Below are 24339 nucleotides of genomic sequence, written 5' to 3' on the forward strand. Positions count from 1 at the left end.
AAAATGAATGACTGGCAGGTCATAATCTGTAGGGGAAAACTAAAAAATAATACTAATTCAAGATGATGCAATTACTGATTCAAGATGGAAGATACCTATTCCTACAGCCAGGATGGAGATCGTTTAGAAGGGAAACAAAATGACTCCCACCAGTATTACCTGAGTATTTGAGGTGGAAGTAAAGGTCTTCACGGAAATCCTCTTGGTCCCTGAATCAGGGGAAGTCGCCAGCGCCCGATTCTGTAACATCAGCGTAGCCGTGGCTGTTTTGATTTCCTCCTCCTTCTTAGTCTGTGCTGGGAGGGAGGATGTGCGCCCAGCAGGACTTTCCTGAGCACCTTTGTTTTCTGGAACTTTCCCATCTTTGTTCTGCAGGGGAGGCCTGGGCTGGGCTCCCAGCAGCCTGGCGAAGGCACGCCCCCCGCCTTGCCTGCCCCGGGGCTCCTGCACACGCGGCGGGCACACCAGTGATGGCCGCAGCAGGTGTTCGCTGGACTTGCCCAGGTTCCTGCTGAATTCCGTTAGGTACTCCGAGTTCCCCTGGAGACCGAAAGGAAAGGCACTGTCCACACTTCGGGACCTTTTCCTGTCTTCTGGGTTGATCCTGTTTCTCTTCCCAGACCTGCCTCTTCTCTGCATCCCAGGTTTTTGGTCAAATTTTTCAATCAACTGATCCACGCCAGGAATCGACCCTGTGTCAATATCCCGCCCAGTTCCGGGCAAGAAAGGGATGTACCTTCTGTTTTCATGACGATTCACATTGTCGGCGTGGATGGCACATTCTTGATCATCGAGTAAAAATCTGTACAAAGAGTTGGCTGAAGTGGGAGTCGTGGATGACGAGGAGGATCTCCGGGACCGGGCTCCGTCCAGCACCGGCCCGGCTGAGTCCTGGCGCCGGAAGGGAAGCACATCCGGTCTGGTTTTCTTGGCTTCCGGGTGGGCTTGGAGGCTGGGGGTGGGCAGGGGCCTCCCGCTAGGGGCAAAAGCCTCCTCTGCTGGATCTTCCTTGCTGCAGCTCTGAACGTTCACACACACCGAGGTCTGCTTCTTGGGGTCGTCGATGACCACAGAGCTGCACAGACGGATGGCCGTCACATTGGACCTGGCCGGGTCTTCGGAGGGAGGGCTGGTGGGCTGGGAATGGCTAGGTTTGGGCATCCAGGCCTTCTTATTGTTGGTCCCTTCTTCTCTTAAAGCTTTCAGCCAACTGGTTTCAGGAGGCTGGTGATTTTTCAAGCTCAACTCATTCTTTTCAGGATCATAGGGCTGTAGAAGCTCTGGATGCCTCTCAAAGTTCAGCATGGGGGATGCCTTCCTTGGCTCCTCTTTGCGCTCTAGAGCCCCATTCTTGCCCTCAAAGAGAGAGGGCTGTTTCAGGTTTCTTACTGGGCCAGGTGGGGCATATGGGTTTTCTGGGAGCTGCAGTTCTTCTGCACTGTTCTCTTCCACCACAGACCCCTTGCTGGGATGGAGGGGCAGGTTGTTTATCATTGGAGCTGGAAACGGTGGCCCGTTTTCAGAAAAAGACGTGCCTGCCAGACACTGCTCTGTGTTATTGAGGACTATGTAGGGGTGGCCATCAATGCCCTGGACCCGAATACTGACACCATAGGAGCCTGCCTTAGCATGCTGGGAATTCCTGGACTTCCTGGTTTCATCACTTGCGAGTCTCAGGTGGACACCATATTCCTGTTGCACATGTTGATATTCACCAAAATACAGCTCCATGGTTCACTGGTCCCACTACCAGGGAAAAAGACGGGGTAAAAAGAGGACATTAAGTTAACATTACATCTCTTTAAATAAAGATTATGAGAGAAAACTTTCAAAGTTCAGGGAAAAGAAAACACTTTTAATATAATAGCAAGGACACTTCAGAACCAAACGCTCTTTCAAACAGGCCTTTCTGGATGCCAGGGGCCCATGTGACCGTGGTGTTTGTCAACACCGAGCATGAACCCTGGCCTTAGGAGGGACGACTGGCGAAATGACTGATGCCTTTAGCCGAGCTTAATTATTCTCTTTAGCTGTGCTGGTTGCCCTGTTTTTTTCCTTAGTTCATTTCCTCACACTTTGTCTATTTATTTTTAACCAGTAGGGTGTTCCAGCTTACCAGCATTTGAGAACAAGATACTTTTCCATGAAAATAATTAATAAGAGCTAAGGTATTCTGATGCTTACATTTTTCTCTTTTTTTCAAAACTTAATTTTCCTGTCAAAACCCTTTCAAGCTTCTTTATGCACAATGCTGCTTTGAAAGCTTTATCATTATTTATTTGGATACACTGTTTAAAACATTTTTTACTTTAAGGAATCAGACAGTAATGATTAAAAATAAATTTTTTTTTAAACAAAAAAGTTTAAGGAACATAAGGACCTGAAAAATGTTATTGAAACCTGAAAATTCAGGTCTCTTTATTTTCTGATGGGTCCTAATGCCAAGAATCACTGTCTTCACCCTTCTTGTGTGTGACCACCCTTGTCAAGAGACTGCATACAGATCAGTAGGCAGGTTGCCCCAGCCACCCCACACTCTCTCACCAGAAATTCACTACTCTCACTCTGAAAACTCCGACAGCCACGGAGAGGCAGGAAGAGCAAAACAACTGGTCACAGAAAACTGCTATCTTATTTTGTTCACTGTTAGCAGCATTTTTAAGTTTTCTTTCTATTCTGGAGTCACTCTAGTAGCATATTTTCCAAGAAAATAATCTATTTGATCCACATTTTCAAATTTATTTGCAGAGAATTTTGCAATGTATAAATCACTTTGTCTCCTCTGTATTTCTTACTTTCCAGTTTCATTTGTGCTTTCTTCACCTATTACTTTTGCAGGTAAAATACATGTCTACATATTTTTTTAAATTGTTGTTCCCCTAAAGAACTAGCTTAGACTTAGCAATCATTTCTTTTTTTCTTAATTTTCTAATTTACTGAGGTCTAGTTTGATAATTATTCTTTCCTTCTGCTTTCCTTTATTCTGTTATGTTTCCAGTTTCTTGACTTGCATGCTTCATTTGTTTTTCACTCTTCCACCATAGTCCACAAGTTTTGATATGTGACTATGTCAGGAATAGTGTTGGTTCGTAATGAACAGACACCAAATAGCAACTTAAGAATTAGGACTTAAAAAAAAAATAAAAAATAAAAAAAGAATTAGGATATTTTTCCCCCCAGAGATAGGAAGTTCAGAGCTGGAATAGATGCCAGGATATTTCTGAGGAATACCTCTTTTATCTTTCTACTCATCTACTTTTAGCATGTATTAGACAACTTATAATTACAAGATAGCTGATCCAGCATCACACACACAAGTTTATTAGGCCAGATGCGCCTTTCTTGGAGGACTCACCCACCAGTAATCCCTTGCACCTTATTGGTGAGGACTTAATCATGGATGGGGATGACTTGTAGGTCATCCCCACCTACAAGAAAGGATTGGGAAATAGGGTGTTGTTTTTTTTTAAGCTGGTCATTGACACTCTCAGAGTCAATGTTCTGTTGGTAAAAAGAGAGGAGAATGGACATTGGGAAGGCAGCCAGTAGTTTCCACCATGGAAATGTTTCTATTATTATTCTCTAGATAGTTGCAATTCATGGTTTTGATTTCTTTGACAAAAAAGTTGTTTTTGAGGAAGTTTTTGCATATCCGGTATGTTTGCTGTGTTGTTTTGGCTTGGGGGATCTTTATCTATGTTGTTAACTTATATTTGCATTGCATTAAGGTCAGAAAATGAAGTTACCGTAGTTCCCTGTGACTTCCACTGGTTAGGACTGCAGTGCTGAGAGCACAGGTTCAGTCCCAGCTGGGGAACTAAGATTTGCAAACTGCGTGGAGCAGCCAAAAAAAAAAAAAGTGAAGTAACTATTATTTCTTTCTTTTTAAATGTATTGAGATTTCTTTTGTAGGCAAATATATAGATAATTTTTGTCAATGTTTAACTGGTGCTGGATGTGGTTTCTATTTTAAGCAATGGCATTTACAAAGTATAGGCTTCCCAGGTGGTACTAATGGTAAAGAACCTAACCTGCCAATGCAATATATCCATTTAATATACCCTTACCAATGATTTAGTTCACTTATACCACATGCGTTCATGCTTAGCCACTCAGTCGTGTCCAACTTTTTGCAATCTTTTTGGACTGTAGCCTGCCAGGCTCCTCTGTCCATGGGATTTTTCAGGTGAGAATACTGGAGTGGGTTGCCATTTCCTCTCCCAGGGGATCTTCTCAAGCCCGGGATCGAATCTGGGTCTCGTGCATCACAGGTGGATTCTTTACCTGCTGAGCCATCGGGGAAGCCATCCACATTGGTCTCTGACTTGTCTTGGGCCTTCCTGGACATATTTGTCTCTTACCGCTAGCTTAGCACCATCAGTTTGCTTGATGATTATTTTAAATGCAAATCACATTAGATATCACCTCTCATTTAACAGCTTAGATACGTGTACCTGCAGTATTCATCATCTCACCAATTCCGGTGAGTTTATAATGTCTACTTGCATTTTCAGAGTGATATTACTAACATTTTAAATAATTTTTAACTAACGTAAAATAAGATATAATGAAAACCTGTACTTTTCAGCTTCCTATCCCCAATCCTGATCACATTCCTCAGAGGAAACCAATTGCAAATGGTAGCTCTTTCTTCCACTACTTACCTCCATGTTGCTGAGTAAAATACCTAGCTGCAATTTCTTAATCTATCATTTTTACATATTGTAGATGACACACACACATACAACACATGAATTTCTCATTCTGTTAGCTTCCCAACAATAAAACCAAGAGCCAATTGTGTTTACATTGTTGTGATAATATAATACTATATACTGAACAGCCAAATGGTAGACTCTGGTTATTTTTCCCTTCTCCTATAACTTTAATTTTTCTAGAGGTAGTAACTGCTGTTTTTGCTTATCTTGTTTTCTATATACCTACCCTTAAATCTCTTCATCAGCTATATCACATCCATTAGATGCTTTCCAGTATTAATTTGCAGATGATAAAAGTATCAGATCATTTGGTGATCTGTTCCCGTGATGAACTCCCTTCCAGACTTCTACCCTCCACCCCAACATTAGGATTCAGCTGCTCTCTTCCCTTTGTGCTATGTTTCCCAAGTTCTATGTCTTCCTCTTTCTTAGTTTACTGAACTGTCCTGATGAACCACAAGTCCAATAACTTTTTTTTTTGGCCACACCCCACAGCTTGTGGGATCTTAGTTCCTTAACGAGAAATCAAACCTGTGCCCTCAGCAGTGGACCACCAGAGAACTCCTTCCAATAACTTTTAAAGAAAAGGAAAAAATTGTTTGAGTCTTTGTATTATGAAAAATGACTTTATTCTATGCTTACTTTTGAATGATAGTCTAACTGGATTTTGAATCCTGGTTAAAAATAACTTTCCCGTCAGGTTTTAAAGTATTACTTCATTATCTTCTAGGTTCTAAGGATGCTATTAAGAATTCTGATGTGATTATGATATCCTTTCCTCTGTGCATGCCCTGTTTATTTTTCTCTGAAAGTTTTTACGACCTTTTCTTTTTCCTTGGTGTTCCAAAATTTCAAAATGACATTACCCCATGAGGATTTTACTAAACTGGTGCTTTTACAAAACATGAGCACTTAACGTATTCCTTCAATCTGGAAATTCACTTTAGCACTATGAAATATTCTTACATTATTTCTGTGATAATGTTCAGAGAATTATTTTATTCTGTTCTTGGTGTTTGCATTATCAGTACTGTTGAGTCTTCTAGACTGAATTTCAATTATATTTCCTTTCTCATCTACTCCTGTGCTCCATCTTTTTTTTTCTAATTTTTTTAGAAATACATCCTCAAATTCTTTTAAATTCAAGTATTTCATTTTTAATTTCCATTATTTCTTTATTCTTCTCTAATTGTTTTTCTTTCTTACGTGCTGTTCTCATTTTGAACATGAAAACAGCTTCTCACTCTGAGAAGCTCTTTGTATACAGTATACTATAACTTTTTCCAAAAAATGCAGTTTCTCTGCCGTCTGCAACATCTCCATGTTCTGCAAGTTTTCTCCTTTCTGGTTTGTTTGGGCCCTCGCCTTTCATGTTGAAAGCCTTCCTAATATGACTCGGATCTTTGGCAGCCTGATCCTATTTAAGAGGGAAATATTAATATAATAGTAAAAGCAGGTTGGAGGACCTGTATATACGGAGAGGAATTATTAACTGGCAAACTTTCAAGTTACGTGGAAGGGAAAGTGCTGAGCTTTCCACTAAAGGATTCGTACATTTCAGTATCTGGAGTCATTTTTCTCTGGAGCCAACTGATTTCCCAAGAATCCTCCAGTCCACTGCTGGGGCTGCAACAGGGCTGGCTGCTGGCCTTTGGGACAGGGCAGGGGAGCAACATGGAGGTCGCAGCGTGAATTCAGCAGCCATTTTCAGTCACCTATGCCTGCTTCCAACATCATCCCGTTTTCAGTCACCCATGCCTGCTTCCAGCCTCATTCCAGTTCAGTTTCCCCAGAGAAGAGAGCTCTAATCTGCTGCTGAGGGGTGAGGGAAAGGGCAGGGGATGTACCAGATACCTGGTACAAAGCAGAGACCCTGGAAATCTAACTGCCCCAGGTCTCAAAGTGCCTACATATCGGGTTGGCCCTGAACCCTGCCTTCCACAGTAACCTATGTCTTGCACTTTTGAGCCACTCAGCAGCTCCACAGGCAAATCACCTCATTTACGCACTGCAGGTACCTCAGGATGAAGCATCTCTCACCCTGCTGTTAATAATTACCACCCCACTTGCTTCAGAGCTCTCCTCCACTAAGTCTCCACTGCCATTCTTTGTCTTTGGAGGTTTAATTTTTTTCCTTTACTATCTTCTGAGTGGGATTTTTTTTTTTTTTTTACTCTTTTAGCCATGCCAAATAGCATGTGGGATCTCAGTTTCCTGGCCAGGGATCGAACCCAAGCCTTCTGCACTGGTGACACAGTCTTAACCACTGGACCACCAGGGAAGTCCCTGAGTGGGATTTTTGTAAAGGGGATTTCTAGCATATCCAGCTGGACAAAATTAATAACGTTTGTAAAACACTTAATCCTAGAACAAGAACAGCAAACGTGGCTTAGATGAAACAACGCACACAGGCCAAGACCACAATGACCAAGGGGTGTGTCTTGATCTCTCATTTCCAAGCAGTGCTGGCACGTTTTATTCCGCATCCCTAGTAGAGTCCACACTCATTAAAATTTATAACAAATATTATTTTTAACAGAAGAGCTTCTGTAAAAATTTATTCAGTGTGATGCTTTTTTAAAATATGTACTAAATGAAGTCATTTTACCCATAATCTCCTCTTACACTGAGGCTGAGTTTTCTATGAAAATATTTCTCCTAATATTTATTAATAAAATTCTTTTCTAAGGTTTGTAGTCCTTTTCATTAGCTGCTGCACTACAGTCAACACTAATTACATTTCAATCTTTCAGTAAAGCCACCTTGGTTTATTACATTCTTAGCTCCCTGTTAGCAAATTAATCCACATATGTGAATTTCATGAAATGTCCACAATTTACATTTCCTTGACAACAGACCTCAATCCAGGATTTTCACAGAATGACATTTCTCACCTGGGCACCGGTGTCATAAGCAAATGTGGATTTCCTTCCCAATCACAGTGTAAACACTGAATTAATGAATGGATTTAAGGACAGCTGATCTCCATCTTCAGCCACCAGGCCATATCACCCTCCTAATGCATTCTACCACAGCACACTTGTTCAGTCAGGGACTAAACCCAACCAAGGACTTACATAATTTGGCAGTAAATGTTGACCAATTGCCAGGATGTAACATTGTGGCACTTGGCAAATAAAAGAGGTGTTCTGGAGTGGAAATAATGCTTTTGGAAAAGACCGCTAAATGATGATAATTGCTTTAGTTAGCAAGATCAATGAGTGTGTGTCTAAGAACAAAGAGCTCAGCCCTTGGCAGAACTGTGAACATATGCCAGATAGAAACATTTCCTCTCTGGGCCATCACATGTTACCAGCTGAGCCTGGAGATTAGTCACAATGCCAGGCCACAACTCCCACCCCCCAACTCAAGTTCCCAGTGCCACCTCCAGCCCATTCCAGAGGCCCTCGTGGCTACTGAAGATATTTAGCCAGAAAATGAGAAACCTCCCCACCGTGCTTTGCCCTCCATCCAGAGCACAGCAGTCCCCATCAGCCAGGCCCCAGCACCCAGGACGGGCACCTGTCACGGGATAGGGACTCTGTCTTTGGACATTTGCTTGGAATGAATAATTCTATCTGAGCATGCAAGTCATTTAAGAGAGTGTTTAAAGTAGGGACAGGGAGCTGACAAGCCCGTGTACAGTCATAAACTTGATTCCAGAAAATAAGAAATGAGCCACCAACCAAAAATTAATTTCCCCTGAGTGGGCTTTGGTGACTGCCTCATTCAGAGGGAAGCCACTGCTGGTCTGACAATACAAGTTAAGACCGCTTATGAGTGGACACAATGTTCACTTCAAAAGGACTTGCCTATGGGACTCGTGGGAAGATATGAATTTTGTGCAGGAGTAGCCACATGAGACCCTCAACAACATAAAAGTGAAAATCAGAGTGTGGAACAGTCAATAACAAAGCAAAGTGCATACCGATCTTTCAGTGTACTCCAAACAGGACAGAAAGAGGCAGCCTTGCCTAAAGTAAGCTTTAATTTCTATTTCTTTCTTCCTATCTATCAATCCCTCCATCCATCCATTCTGTAGGGGGAAAAAAACAACAACAACAAAGGAAACTAACCAAACTTATAAGATTTCAAAGGAAATGTCTCACATACAAGTCTTCAGAATTCCCTGAGAAAACAAATTTCAAAAATAGACTGAGGCTTGAAAATGATGGCAGAGTGGCTGTCTCCCTTACAGACTTAAGTATGACTTGAATGTCCTTAAATGAGCATGATGACCAAAACTTCTCTACCTGGGGTGGTGGGGGGAAGATTACAATACTGAGTGCTGTAGCTTCCCCTGAAAGTCACCTTGCACAAAAAGGGAGGGTGGCAAAGAGAAAAGAAAAGCCTGTAGGAAGGCTCCTTTTATACTATGGCTGTAGACTTTGGAGAATCAACCAGGGGTCTGAAGACCAGGGTTCACAGGGACTCACTACCCGGATGACAGCCAGGGCAGAGCATGGGCACCAAGCTGGCGTCCCTGGGACCCTCACCTCACCTCTGGGTGCAGCCCTCTACTGCCCCACCCCATGGACGGTCCCCCACCATGTCAGTCTCTGCCCCACTTCTGCTGGTTTTGACCCCACTCCTCTTTCACATTCCCCACTTTACCTTTTATGCTTCACATGGTCTAAAAGAAATCAGAATTCACATCCAAAAAATGTTTCAGAAACGTTATTCGTCCTTCTTCCCCTCTTGACCCCTGAAATGATTTCTAGAAGTTCTTCCGGGGCTTCCCTGGTGGCTCAGTGGTAAAGAATCTGCCTGTCAATGCAGGAGACATGGGTTTCAATCCCTGATCCAGGAAGATCCCACATGCTACGAAGCAACTAAGCCAGTGCACCACAACTACTGAGCCCATGCTCTAGCATCTGCAAGCCACAAATACTGAGGCCACGTGCTGCAGCTACGGAAGTCTGTGTGCCTGCAGAGCTTCAAGAGAAGCCACCGCAAGGAGAAGTCCGAACACCGAAACTAGAGCGTAGCCCCTGCGTGACAAAACTAGCAGAAAGCCTGCACAACAATAAAGACCCTGAGCAGCCAAAAATAAATCAATAAATAAAATTGTTAAAGTTCTTCCACCAAGGCAAAGCTAAGACACCAAGTTTGCAATTCTGAAGACCAGTAATGGCGAGAACAGCCAGGTGCAGGGGCCAGAAATGGGTCTAACACTGAACTCAGATTAAATTCCAGCTCTGGACAAGTTGTTTAACTTCTCTGAGAGTTTTCTTATCTCTAAAGTCAGATTATTAATGGTGACTTCACAACATGCTTGGGAAAATTAAATCATGGATTGTATGCTAAATGAAGTAGGAAATAATAAGTGAAAAAGAAGTGCCGCGTGGCATTTACGGCCACAAGAAAGCTGACTTTGATCATAAAACATTTTTAAATACCTCTGAGGCAGAGGCTAAAAACCCCACTGGTTAACCAAACAGCATTAACCACCAGCATCCTGAAATAATTTATTAACTAATTAAGAAACCAGAGGGTTGAGAAATCTAAAGCACAGTGCTATGTCCAGAGTGGAAATTTAATAAATAGTTATTGACTGAATAAACGCATGTCTTTTTGTTGCCAGGTCCACAGACAAGTTCTTAACCAGATATAACAGATCCATGACATATGTGCTATAGTTTCCACATGGAGCCTGAGCCCAAAACATATCAAGACAGCATTGTCGTTGCATTTTTATGTCCAAATCTAACTTCAAAAGCCCCCCTCAACACCACACACATGCAGTTACTGTCCATCAGTCTGTCTGCGTGCTCAGTCGTGCCTGACTCTGTGTGACCCTATGGACCAGCCAGGCTGCAACCACACCAGGCTCTCCCTTACATCATCTTATCTGGTCAGATCCTTGCAGCCCCACTTGTGAGGGAGTATATTGATAATTTCTCCCATGAGAGATCCATAAGCTCTGAGGGACAGTAATTGCCCCCATGGTCTCATACCTGGCTTGGGGGCAGTGTCAGGACTAAGACCCAGACCTTCTGTCCTTAAGACCTGCACTCTTTCTTGAGCAGGAACCACACTTTCTCTTTTCAGCTTCCCATAGCATCTGATAGACTTCCCTGATGGCTCAGATGGCAAAGAATCTGCCTGCAGTGCAGGAGACCCAGGGTTTGATTCCCTTGGTAGGGAAGATCGCCTGAAGAAGGAAATGGCAACTCCAGTATTTTTGCCTGGAAAATTCCATGGACAGAGGAGCCTGCCAGGCTATAGTCTCTAGGGTCACAAAGAGTCGGACACAACTGAGCAACTAACACTTTCACAACATCTGGTAGTTATCCTGACATGGTCATTGGGTGTCTGTGAACCAGAACACGTCACCATGTCCCACTGCAGAGGGGGGGTCTTTTGTCTATCCAAACTCAGTGGATGCGTCACTCCTCAGGGTGGCCTTCCTCTTTGCCATATCCCAGCACCCATAAATGAATGGAAGAATTAATAAATCATGTATGATGCAAACATCTCTGAATCCCTTTTTAAAACTTCAACAATTAAAACAAAAAAGCCAAGGGTTTCCATAACAAATCTCCATGCCTTCCCTTCTCGCAAGCCCACTACCTCCAACTGGAATGTGTATCACTGTTTAAAACACTAAACTCTGATTGTCAGCATCACTGTGGCTTTTCTTCCCACCTCCAGATGCCAGGTTCACAAGATGCGGGTGTTCCAAAAGTAGAAAGTAGGTCCTTGGGTTATCAAGCATCTCCTAAAGGGAATAAAGGAACCCTCTGGAATTTCAACAATGCCAGCTGTAACAAGCCTCATTCCTGGAGCCTCTTCAAAGAGGATTTCTGCAAAGTGAATTCCAAAGCTAAACATCCTCCCCTGGAAGGTATGTGACACCCTCTGCAAAGTAGTTCTTCTTGGTCCTCAAAAAAAGATCAAACCAGGAAAATCTGTCCATCTTCGTCCTCATCAGGGAAAAAGATTGAGGGCGTTGGCATCATGAACAAACTTGTCCAAATGATTACAAAATCCAGAGCCCCCTGGAAGAGAAGGGTCCAGAGAAATCCCTGTGGGCATCAATTCACAAACCACTCAATCTCAAAAAGGTATCAATCACAGTCGTTTGCACGGGACCAGAAAGACTATACTGGGAATAACAGACATCTGGAACTGTCCACAGAAACCTACTGAATATCATACAGTGTGACTATTAAAAAGATGATGATACTGTGAAAGCACTCAAAATATTAAAAAAATAAAATTAAAATTAGCCTTCTAAAATAGAAACCTATGGGAATTCCCTGGCAGTCCAGTGGTTAGGACTCAGAGCTTTCACCTGCCAGGGTTTGATCCCTGGTCAGGAAACTAAAATCCTGACGTATGACCCAAAACAAAATATAAACACAATAAAATAGAAACCTAGCAGATTCCCACATGTATCAAGTCAGGCTGTCTGTTCTTCAAGACAGTTATGATCCCAAAGTCTGATGACACCATTTTGTTCCCCAGTGCAATCTTCGGCCCCAGAATTGTCCTGGGGGGGCAGCAGGGGGAGGGGAACTCCCCTAGACCTCAAAGTCACCCCAAGCACTGGCGTCATGTTCTTACCAGTTACTCAGATAACTGAAGAGCTGATTGAAGCTTCAGATATTCTGAACATTTCCACGATCCTTGGCTCCCTCTCTCCTTTCCCGAAGCACTCCCACCCTGCCCCTGACTTCATATTCTGCTGTCTGCTGCCCTACCTAGCTCCACGGAGCTGAGTCTCCTACACAGCTCCACATCTCTGGGCTCACTTGTAAATATGAGAGCCTCAGATTCTACCTGGAAGTTGATATGGTCTGCATGTCTGTCCTCGAAAAATCCAATCTCAAACATTGAGATACTAACACATATATCCCCTCTACTGGCATGATAGCATTAGGAGGTGGGGCCTTGGGAAGATGTTTAGATTATGATGATGGAGCCCTTGAGAACAGGACCAGTGGCCTTATAAAAAAGACACCACTCCAAGATCCCTAGTCCCTTCCACCACATGAGGATGTAGCAAGAGAGCACCAGCTATGAACCAAGAAGAGGGAGTCACCAGAACACCACAGGCTGCCACCTTCGGCCTCCAGAATGAGAAATAATAAGCTTCTGTTGTTTGTAAGACACCAGCCTTAGGGTTTCATTAGAGCAGCCCAAAGGGACTATGACATAAGTGATCAGGATATAAATGAACACATATTCACAAATGAAACACGTGTGGGGGAACCATCACTTCTCCTTAGAGCAAGAATCTGTCTCCCTCTTGGGCCCCATTCCTAAGTACAGAATCCCTCCTGCTCTTGTTGCAGGAGCCAGGGGATGGCAGTCTGGGGAAAAACCAGAACTGGGAGCTTCTCCTGCATGCCTTCCTAACTCAGGCCCTGACACTGGTGGGTAAAAGCTATCAACTCCATCATCTCTATCTTATATTTAAATATCTGTATTTGATATAGATGTCTCCAGTAAGAAGTTTCACAATTCATACTGTTTTCAATAGCCAGCAATTGAATCAGTAATCAGAATTTGAAGTTTCAGTTATATAAACAAACTAAAGTGTTATATATTCAAGCCTTTCAGAGTTTGTCAGTATGTATATTCTTTTGAATTCACATGAATATAAGTATTTTAAAATTTCTCTCTTGAAAGCATTCTAAAATTTAATGGCCCACTCAGAGACTATACTATCCTTGTTTTGTCAAAAATAGCTTTTCACAAGCCCTTTGGGAAGTTAAGATCTGTTCCTAGGTGTCCCTGTCCTCAGCTGCATCTGTAATACTGATTAATTCCTATTTAGTCTTTCACGTGCTTGCATAATGTACATATGCCTTTAAAGAAATTCTAAAAGACCCTTTGTGCTCACTTAGCGTGCAAATGTAAGACTATTTTAGTTCTTACGACACAAGAAAATCAAGACAAATCTGCACATTAAATACAAATATGATTTAAAAAACCAATACAGTCCAACTTCACAACATGAATTTTAAATGCATGATAATGTAAATTTTGCTGTAATTAAATCACCATACATGCTGTGAATAGGAAGACAGTCACCATTACAGGGCAGAAACCTTCAGTTGTGCAGGCTGCCATGAAAACACTGGTTCTTCTCATGGTATAACGGCCTCACTTGTGTGCCAGTCCACCTCAGTTCTTTCCCAAGAGTTTACAACAATTAAAATATTATAATATAACCTGCAGCCTAAACCATTATAAATGAGGCATTGGAATGAGAGGCAGAGACCAGCGGTCATCCAGCTCATCCAGGATATCCTGGTACTAACGTTTTACTTAATCTCTAATGAGATCCTACTGAGAGCCATGCTAGGCCCTCTCCTAGAACAGTTCTGAGAAGAGACAGAGTCCCCTCTTAGACTTACATTCAGGGGGTTGAGGGGAAGGGAAGAGACAGCAAGTAACTCACAGTGGCCCGTGCCATGAAGAAACAGAGCAGGGTGAGGAGACAGAGCAAGGTGGTAGTGGTGAAGGTCCGTCATCAGATACAGTGGGCAAGCAAGGTCTCTCTGAGACAGGAACATCTGATTTGAAAGAGAGGAAGAGAGCTCTGTAAGGCAGGCTAGGGCCAAGTAGAGGGCAAGCTGGAGCCACAGAGGGAGGGATGTGCTGGGCGCATCAGAGAATCAGCACGAAAACTGACCTGGGCAAAACACAAGTGGAGACGTGCAGAGGAGGGTGGGAGGGCAGAGCAGAGGGCAGGACAAAAACCATGAGGGTCTGTGGGCCTCAGGCAGATGCTGGGTCTTAACCCAAGTGGGGTGAAAACTCACCAGAAAGAGTCAAGGTGTTATTCCAAGCCAGGCTTCTCTTGTTGCCTCTGCTCTACAAGAGAAGCCACCACAGTGAGAAACCTGCACACCGCTGGTCAGGAGAAAGTTTGTGCCCAGCAATGAAGACCCAACGCAGCCAAAAATTAGTTAATTTTTTTCTTTTTAAAGAAATGCAAAATCCTACATCCCACCCCAGATCCACTGAATCATCACCTGCATTTAGATCACAGGAAGGTCCAGGCCTTGGCACTCCAACACCAAGAAGAAGAGACAGTGGGACAGGAGGAGATTAGGAGAGGAAGGTGGCCTGGAGGCTGAGAGAGGCTGATGTTTAAGGAGCTCAGATAAGTCAAACACTGCTGATAAACAGAGGAAGACCAGGATGGAGATCAAAGGTGACCTTGCCGGGAACTTTGTCACTGGAGCGGAAGGCCAGAGAGCCCAACCAGAGTGGGAACTAGATAATGGAGTAAGGTCAACTCCTTCAACAGAGAAGGCAATGGCAACCCACTCCAGTACTCTTGCCTGGAAAATCCCATGGGCGGAGGAGCCTGGTAGGCTGCAGTCCATGGGGTCGCTAGGAGTCCAACACGACTGAGCGACTTCACTTTGACTTTTCACTTTCATGCACTGGAGAAGGAAATGGCAACCCACTCCAGTGTTCTTGCCTAGAGAATCCCAGGGACGGGGAGCCTGGTGGGCTGCTATCTCTGGGGTCGCACAGAGTCGGACACGACTTAAGCGACTCAGCAGCAGCAACTCCTTCAAGGAGTGTTGTGCATGTGTGCATGTGAAGTCACTTCAGTAGTGTCTGACTCTTTGTGACCGCATGGGCTATAGCCCACCAGTCTCCCCCATCCATGGGATTCTCTAGGCAAGAATACTGGAGTGGGTTTCCATTTCCTGCTCCGGGGGATCATTCCAAACCAGGGATGAAACCTGCATCTCCTGTGTTGGCAGGCGAGTTCTTACCACTATCACCACCTGGGAAGCCCTTCAAGGAGTGTTAATTACCACAAAAATTAAAACGCAAAAATAAAAGGCATCCTGGTCTTCCTTCTTTGCTCACCTCCAACTCTCTCCCTTTCACCCCTGTACAAAATCTCTGCTGTGCTGGTTTCCTCTCCCCAGGGATGTGTTTGCAGCGGGGGCAGGGGGCTAGAGTGCAAATAAAAATGGATAACCTGGCCTTTATGTTCAAAGAATTCTAAGCCAGACCTTACCTAATTTTATGGAATATTACTTTTTTCCCTCCCTCTGGCAGTCACCCATTATCCTGAGTTGCAGCTGAACCTATAAGAGTGTGCCAAGAAGGGCTGAAGAGGTATCGTCTGCATTTAATTAACACCAATTGCAGAAGCATATGGAAACTCCTTTTACTCTGAGAATGCCAGAAAACACATTGAGAAAAGAAACCAACCTAGAAGAAAAAGTCACTCCTTTTCCTTCTCCTCTACAAAGTCCCTTAACCCAGCAGTCCCCAACCCCTGGGATACAGACCAACAGAAGTCCATGACCTGTTACAAACCAGGCTGCATAGCAGGAGGCGAGCAGCAGAGAGAGAGGCTTCATCTGCGTTTACAGCCACTACCCATCATTCATATTACCGCCTAAGCTCCACCTCCTGTCAGATCAGGGGCAGCATTAGATTCTCATAGGAGCACAACACACTTGGGGTGTCACTGTCTCCCATTACCATTCAGTTATAGGAAAACAAGCTCAGGGCTTCCATTGATTCTGCATTATGGTGAGTTGTATGCTTATTTCATTGTATGTCACAATGTAATAAAAGAAATAAAGTACACAGTAAATGTCACACACTTGAATCATCCCCAAACCATCCCCACCCCACCCCCAGTGGAAAAACTGTCTTCCATGAAACTGGCCCCTGGTGCCAAAAGCTTTGGGGGCCGCTGCCTTAACCTCCCAGTGCTCACTCCCAGCCCGTCCTTCTACTCCAAGTAGGGGGGAAGCTACATAGAATCACATTCTAAAGGTAGAGAGGCTTTCAGAGACCATCTAACATACTCTAACTTTCATTACATGAGAAACTTTCAAAGCTCCCTCCTTCCAAGTTTTTAGAACCCAAATCTCTGCTCAGAGATCATTCCCATGCCCACCATCACATCTCCCAAGCCAGTAACACACAGCAGCAATTCCAGTTTATTTCCTCCACCCACACCGAATACTGGTGTTAGGTCCCAAGCCCCATCTTTGTCTTACTACCCCACAACATGCAACATGGGAGCAGTTCTTTAGTTTGTAGTAATAATAATAATAATGGGACTTCCCTGGTGGTCCAGTGGCTAAGACTTCCTGCTCCCTAAGTGGAGGTGGGGATGAGGTGGGGGGCAGGTTCGATCCCTGGTCAGGAAACTAGATCCCACATGCTGAAACTGAGAGTTCACCCACGTCTCCAGCATTGCTTGGAGATTCTTTACTGTCTGAGTCATCAGGGAAACCCTGAGAGTTCACAAGCTGCAACTAAAAAAGATCCCATATACTACAACCAGGACCCAGTGCAGCCAAATAAACAAATTAAAAATATATATTAAAAAATAATAATGATCTAATTAACTCTTAAATACTCAGACTATGTACTAAGAACTCTTCTAGATGCTTGTATATTAAACATTAAGCTACTCTAAATGGTAATGTCCAAAATGAACCTCCAGACATTAGCTTAATGTAGAACATTAACACATACACTTTAATTCGGGTGGTTAAAATGACGACCACATAGGACAAAACAGCAAAAAGAGAAAGTACTTGAGTGTTTTCATTTTTTCCTAAGGGCTCAATTTAGAAAGATTCTGCACTATATACCAAAGTGTAATTTGTTTTCTGGGTAGATCTCTCCAATGGGAGACTCTCTGGGTCATAGCCGTGGAATTCATGGTGTCAAGCCCTATATAAATTTACTCCGCACCCTTCGACTGTCCTGAGGGTGGCAGGAAGCAGACACTCATATCAAAACAGGCGCCAAACTGTGAAACGAAACAGGCAATAAAAGTAATTTTTTTTTAACTCTTAGACATGGTTTACCAAAAAAAAAAAAAAAAAAAGCACTGCAAAGAAAAGAGAAAAAATGAAGAGGAAAAGGAAGAAACACAGCCGGGAGACAATGAAAGGAAGTCCCTCCCTGGAAGTTAAGGGGTTTAAAAAAAAAAAAAAAAAATCGAGGGTGACACATTCTCCCAAGCTTCAGGCTTCTTTGTATTTCCCATGCTAGTGACCGTTCCTATGACTTCTCTATTTATATGAAGTGATTAGAATGTTCTAGGGCAAAGACACAATGACTTGTCTAAAGCAGCTAAAAACACACATTCAGCATCCTGGGGGAAAAAGCTGCCTCAAGGAAGCGGAGGCTTTTAACTTGGAAATTTGGACTGTCATTCACATTCACACTGCAAGGTTAAGGTTGACAAAGTGCCTCCAGGTTCATCAGACAGAACCTGCCACTGATCCCACCAGTCAACAGAGCAGCCCACAGCAAAGTACAGCCAACTGCACTCAACAGCTGGGACTGGATTCCAGCTCTGAACCATCTATGACTGCACACCACAACACTTCTCAGCATGCTTCCTGATTTTTTAAATTAATTAATGTATTTTAATTGGAGGCTAATTACTTTACAATATTGTAGTGGTTTTTGCCATACATTGACATGAATCAGCTTCCTGCTTTTAAAACCAGGTCCTCCTCTCACTTGGCCTCACTCTGCTTGGGAAAAAAGGTGATGCTTTCCTCCAAAGATGGTAATTATAATCCTTCCCCTGCCAAGCATTCCTTTGATCCTATTGCTGGTTTTTGTCAAAGGTGTCCCATCAGATATCCTCAGGCAACTCCAAGGGAGGGGCTTTACCCTGGAGCACCACTAAGAACCTTACCTGGACCCACCTCCTATCCCAGATGCACTGGGAGAAAGAGGAGTCCCTTTGTTGTTTAAAGGTAGAAAGGGAATCAGCGGAACTTGGTTTAAGAAAGAGAGAAGCAGACATAGAGAACAGACTTGGTGGACACAATAGGGGAAGGAGAGGATGGGACGAATTGGCAGAGTTGCACTGAAACATACACATTACTAGATGTAAAATAGACAGCCAGTGGGAATTTGCTGTACGAAGCAGGGAGCTCAAACCCAATGCTCTGTGACAACCTAGAGGGGCAGGATGGGGTGGGAGATGAGAGGGAGGTTCAGGAGGGAGGGGACATACGTATACCTCTGGCTGACTCATGTTGATGTATGGTAGAAATCAACACAATTATAAACCAATTATCTGACAATTAAAAATAAATAAATTTTAAAAGAAAGAGCCCCTCAACAGCCCAGGGGTGCCTCTATTTCTACATATAAGTGTGTTGGTCTGCTCAGGCTATGGTAACAAAGCACCATGCAGTAAGTGGGCTTAGCAGAAATTTCTCAGTTTTGGAGGATGGGAATTCCAAGATCACAGTGCTGGCCGATTCAGCTCCTGATGAGAGATCTCTTCCAGGATTCTTGCAGATGGAGAATGTCTCTTTGGTCTGCACCTCAGCACACGTGTGTGTATGAAGACAGAGATCTCTCACTCCCTCTTCTCTTAAAGCCACTAATCCCATAATGAGGACCCCACCCTCATGACCTCATTGAATCCTGATTACCTCCCAGAAGCCCCACCTCCAAATACCATTAAACATTAAGACTTTAACATTTTATTTTGTCAGGGTCATAAACATTCAGTCCATACCAACCAGGTAGGAACCAAAGCAAGCAGAGGGGAGAAAAGATTATAAGAACCCTATCATCCAGTGGCATGGAGCCACCAAACACTGGATAGATATAAGAAAATGAATCGTTCACAAGCTTTCTCTAACTCAGGGCCCTGATGGCCGAGTCTTTATCTTCCAATTTCTCTCTTTCAAAAAGTCGTAAGATTAAAAGAATCTAACTGGATTACAAATATACAAAACCACCTCACTAAAGCATGCGAGGAAAAAGAAACTCTGGAAACGAGTGGAGTCTCCAAGTCCAAAAGCAAAAGGAACAATACCATACTATTTCACTGTTGCCAATAAAGTTGCTTCCCACAGAGGGATGGGTTAGCAATTCTGAAACCACTAAATATATACACAGGAATTGAATACGTAAATGGATGGCAGATGCTGGAGCCCTGTTTCTCACTGTTGGAGTGGAGAGTTACAGATATGCAAGGGGAGAAGATTAGGATGATCCCTGTGATAAGAGATTAGAACCATAGATATCAGTATAAACTCATGTTTAGCTTAACAAAGACAGATGGTTACATATTTATAAATATGCTTATACACAATACACATATGTTTTTCCTTGCTCTGTAAGCCAACATTGCTTAGGAGCAGTAACATTTTTGTTGCAGTGAGCATACTTAGGGCCCAAATCTTGGTTTCTAATATCAATAAATTTTCCCCCTAAAGGAACCAGAGCTCCTTAAAGAAATAGCTGATTCTAGGACTGGGGTCCTGGAGAAGGAAATGGCAATCCACTCCAGTATTCTTGCCTGGAGAATCCCAGGGACGAGAGAGCCGGGTGGGCTGCCATCTCTGGGGTCGCACAGAGTCGGACACGACTGAAGAGACTTAGCAGACTTAGCAGGACTGGGGTAGGAAATATATTAAGCTAAGCCTGGAGCATCTTGCGGTGTTAAAAAGTAGAAAAGGCTTTTAAAGTTAAAAAAAAAAAAAGCCACAATGATGAAGGAATGTCAAAGAGACTTTGGAGTGCCTAGGGGCCAAAGCTAGAACACCCTAAGCAACAAAATAAACAAAGTGGTCTTGGGTTCAAAGCTATGATTTTTCAGTAGCCACATACGGATATGAGAGTCGGACTATAAAAGAAGGCTGAGTGCCAAACAGTTGATGCTTTTGAATTATGGTGCTGGAGATGACTCTCGAGAGTCCCCTGGACTGCAAGGAGATCAAATCAGTCAATCCTAAACGAACTCAATCCTAAGTATTCATTGGAAGGACTGATGCTGAAACTCCCACAATACTTTGGCCCCCTAATGCGAAGAGCCAACTCACTGCAAAAGAGCTTGATGCTGGGAGAGACTGAAGGCAAAGGAGAAGGGGGCGGCAGAGGATGAGATGGTTAGATAGCATCACAGACTCAATGGACATGAGTTTGAGCAATGGGAGATAGTGGACGACAGACGAGCCTAGTGTGCCCATGTGACTTAGCAACTGAATAACAATATTGGATTAAAATCCAAAGTATAAAAATTAAAGAGTTCCCTGGTGGTCTGGGCTTCCCTGATGGCTAAGACAGTAAAGAATCCTCCTGCAATGCAAGAGACTCGGGTTTGATCCCTGGGTCAGGAAGATCCCCTGGAGAAGGGAATGGCTACCCACTCCAGTATGCTTGTCTGAAGAATTCCATGGACAGAAAAGCCTGGTGTGCTACACTCCATGGGGTCGCAGAGTCAGACACAACTGAATGACTAACACTTTCACTGGTGGTCTGGTGTTAGACTTGCTGCTTTCACTGTTGTAGCCTGGGCTCAGTTCTTGGCTAGGGAACTGAGATCCCCAAGATGTGCAGCATGGCCAAATTTTTCTTTTTTAATTTAAAATATAAAAGTGAGTATCTTTGAGCATATACTGATATAAGCAAGTGACTGAATAAATACACAAATGGGACGTGCATGCATGCTCAGTCATATCCGACTCTTTGCAACCCCATGGGCTGTAGCATGCCAGGCTCCTCTGTCCACGGGATTTTCCAGGCAAGAATACTGGAGGGGGTTCTTCAGGACATTCCCTTGTCCAGGACATAAATGGGAAAGAACAGACAAATCTCCCACGCAGAATTCAAAATGACTGATTTAGATACTCTGCCCTAAAGGAAGGGGAGCATAGCTCCTCACTCCCTATGCATAGACTGCATATAGTAATTTCCAGAGAGAACAGTATGGAAAGGAGAAAAAAGAATAACTTTACAAGAAGAAAGAGATAAATCACCATGACCGGTCAGCCAGATCCCTATTTTACTGAGATCAGCAGTGATAGGCAGAGGGGACTTCCTTGGTGGTCCAGTGGCTAACACTCTGCACTCCCAATGCAGAGGGCCCAGGTTCCATCCCTTGTCCGGGAAGATCCCACGTGCTGTAGAAAAACTAAGTCTGTGCTCCACAATTATTGGGCTCTCCTGCTGCAAGATGCAACAATGGAAGCCTGTGGGCCTAGAGCCCATGCACTGCAATGAAGAAAAAGCCCTGCTCACTACAACTAGAAAAAGCCTGCATGCGGCAATAAGGACCCAGAACAGCCAAAAAATAATAATAAATAAATAAATTTTTTAAAAAGATTCATCATACAATGATGAAAATGGCACTGTACCTCTGTGGTCTTCCTCCGAAAACCCTTAACCACAGCGTAATCATGAAAAAAAAAGAAGACAAATTTTAATACAGTGACATCCTATAAAACACCCAAAATCATCTTGATGTCAAAATCATCAAGAACAAGGAAAGTCTCAGAAATTATCACAGTCTAATAAGACATGACAACCCAATGTAGGATGGCATCTTGGATGGGGTCCTGGAACACAGATAAAATCTAAGATAAAACTTAGATTAAAAAGTTAGATAAAACAAAGCAAATCTGAATAAAGTATTAACTCTCGTTGTTGTTCAGTTACTCGGTCATGTCCGACTATCTGTGACCCCATGGACTACAACAGCAGCCCAGACTTCCCTGTCCTTCACTGTCTCCCGGAGTTTGGTCAAACTCATGGCCATTGAGTCGGTGATGCCATCCAACCATCTCATCCTCTGTCATTCCCTTCTCCTCCCGCCTTCAATCTTTCCCAGCATCAGGGTCTTTTCTAATGAGTCAGCTCTTTGCATCAGATGGCCAAAATACTGGAACTTCAGCCTCAGCATCAGTCCATCCAATGAATATTCAGGACTGATTTCCTTTAGGATTAACTGGTTTGATCTCTTTGCAGTCCAAGGGCCTATCAAGAGTCTTCTCCAACAGCACAGTTCAAAAGCATCAATTCTTCAGTGCTCAGTCTTCTTTATGGTCCAACTCTAACACCCATACATGACTACTGTATAACTAGTAGTAGTATGAACTCTAATTAATAGTTTATCAATATCTGTTTCTTAATTGTGCCAGACCAAATGTATGACATTAACAGAAGAAACTGGGGAGTATGTGAAAACTCTCTGTACTATCTTTACAATTTTCTCATAAATCTGAAACTACTCTAAAAAGTTTTTTTCAGTAAATTAAAGGAAAAAAACCCAACACTGGTCTGACTCATGGTTGTGGTCAGTGTGGTCACTCCAGAGTCAACACTTGGGATACTTGACTCACCCTCCACCTCTGGCCTGCTGGGTGGCCAGTGTTCTTCGGTCACCGGGCACAGCATCCTGGTTAGGTTTCAAAATACTGCTCCTGGATCATCCCTCTGCCAGGAAGAACAGGGCCACAATCCTCCAAGACCCAACAATTGCAGAGCATCACATCACAGTTACCCGAAGAGGCATCCAGCCAGTTCATGACCTCAGAGTCCTGCTCAAGGTGGGGTGAGAATGTGATCTATGTGGTGAAAATTTATGAGCTGTGGACAGTTTCCCACAAGCCAAAGAGTAGAACTAACTGACTAACAAACTTGCAAACCGCATGCTGTGGAAGGGAGAAGAAACAACTAGCAAACACAGAAGAAACACATTCCCCAGGGAAGGTAGCATCTGAGCAGAGTTTAAGTGGGAGCATTAAAAAAAAAACACGTGCACCAATGCTTCTTATAAAGACTCTACTCCCTTCCTCTTCCACCTCAGAGAATGTCAGTTCAGTACAGTTTAGTTCAGTCGCTCAGTCATGTCCGACTCTTTGCGACCCCACGAATCGCAGCACGCCAGGCCTCCCTGTCTATCACCAACTCCCGGAGTTCACCCAAACTCTTGCCCATCGAGTTGGTGATGCCATCCAGCCACCTCATCCTCTGTTGTCCCCTTCTCCTCCTGCCCCCAATCCCTCCCAGCATCAGAGTCTTTCCCAACGAGTCAACTCTTCACACGAGATGGCCAAAGTACTGGAGTTTCAGCTTTAGCATCATTTCTTCCAAAGAACACCCAGAACCGATCTCCTTCAGAATGGACTGCTTGGATCTCCTTGCAGTCCAAGGGACTCTCAAGAATCTTCTCCAACACCACAGTTCAAAAGCATCAATTCTTCAGCACTCAGCTTTCTTCACAGTCCAACTTTCACATCCATACATGACCACTGGAAAAACCATAGCCTTGACTAGACGGACCTTTGTTGGCAAAGTAATGTCTCTGCTTTTGAATATGCTATCTAGGTTGGACGTTGGATGTTAATTGGATAAAAAACAGAAGAGCGGATTTAGTCACAGAGCAGAATGGGAGAAACCAAACACAAGGAAAAAGAGGAATTACAAAGGGATTGGGAGCAAGAGAGAAGTAGTGAAAAACACAAGAGGAGATGGGAGCAATTATAGGGAGAAAGATTAATTCAACTTGTCTGGCCACAGGAAGCCACAGTGACAGGAAGCATGGACCAGGGTGTTATTTGGGTTGGATATAAGAAGAGACCAAATTAAAGTTTCACTTCAAACACCCCTTAATAAGCACTAGTAAGAACGAACTCCCTGACCCGAGAGCTGGAAGGCTCCTTTGCTCCCCAGCTGCTCCTCTGTTACAGACGCTCTTGACCCTGACAGAGTCTCGAATGTTGCAGACTCCCTACACTGCAGCCTATTGGACCCAGGCTACCACCACCCCTGCGTTGATCTGAACCCAATGCTGCCAACCAGGAACTTCCCTGGTGGCTCAGACGGTAAAGCGTCTGCCTGTAATGCA

At 43.6% G+C, this 24339-nt stretch overlaps 1 protein-coding gene across 3 annotated transcripts in view; it reads right to left on the bottom strand.

The window, feature by feature from the left end:
- The window catches only part of CGNL1 (cingulin like 1), a 167419-nt gene that overhangs the window by 104238 nt on the left and 38842 nt on the right, over nt 1–24339 (bottom strand). Inside the window, exons 1-2 of one of the 3 annotated variants that reach the window (XM_052646439.1) lie at nt 14131–14154; nt 160–1746 (exon numbers count right to left, since the gene is read on the bottom strand). In XM_052646439.1, coding sequence (XP_052502399.1) covers nt 160–1731 — 1572 coding nt within the window. In that variant the 5' untranslated portion in view covers nt 1732–1746; nt 14131–14154. Of the gene's footprint in view, nt 1–159; nt 1747–9332; nt 9406–14130; nt 14155–24339 lie in introns of those variants that run through there. The other 2 variants (XM_052646438.1, XM_052646440.1) reach the window with 2 other exon arrangements.

The sequence above is a fragment of the Budorcas taxicolor genome, chromosome 10, assembly GCF_023091745.1.
Source record: "Budorcas taxicolor isolate Tak-1 chromosome 10, Takin1.1, whole genome shotgun sequence".
NCBI lineage: Eukaryota > Metazoa > Chordata > Mammalia > Artiodactyla > Bovidae > Budorcas > Budorcas taxicolor.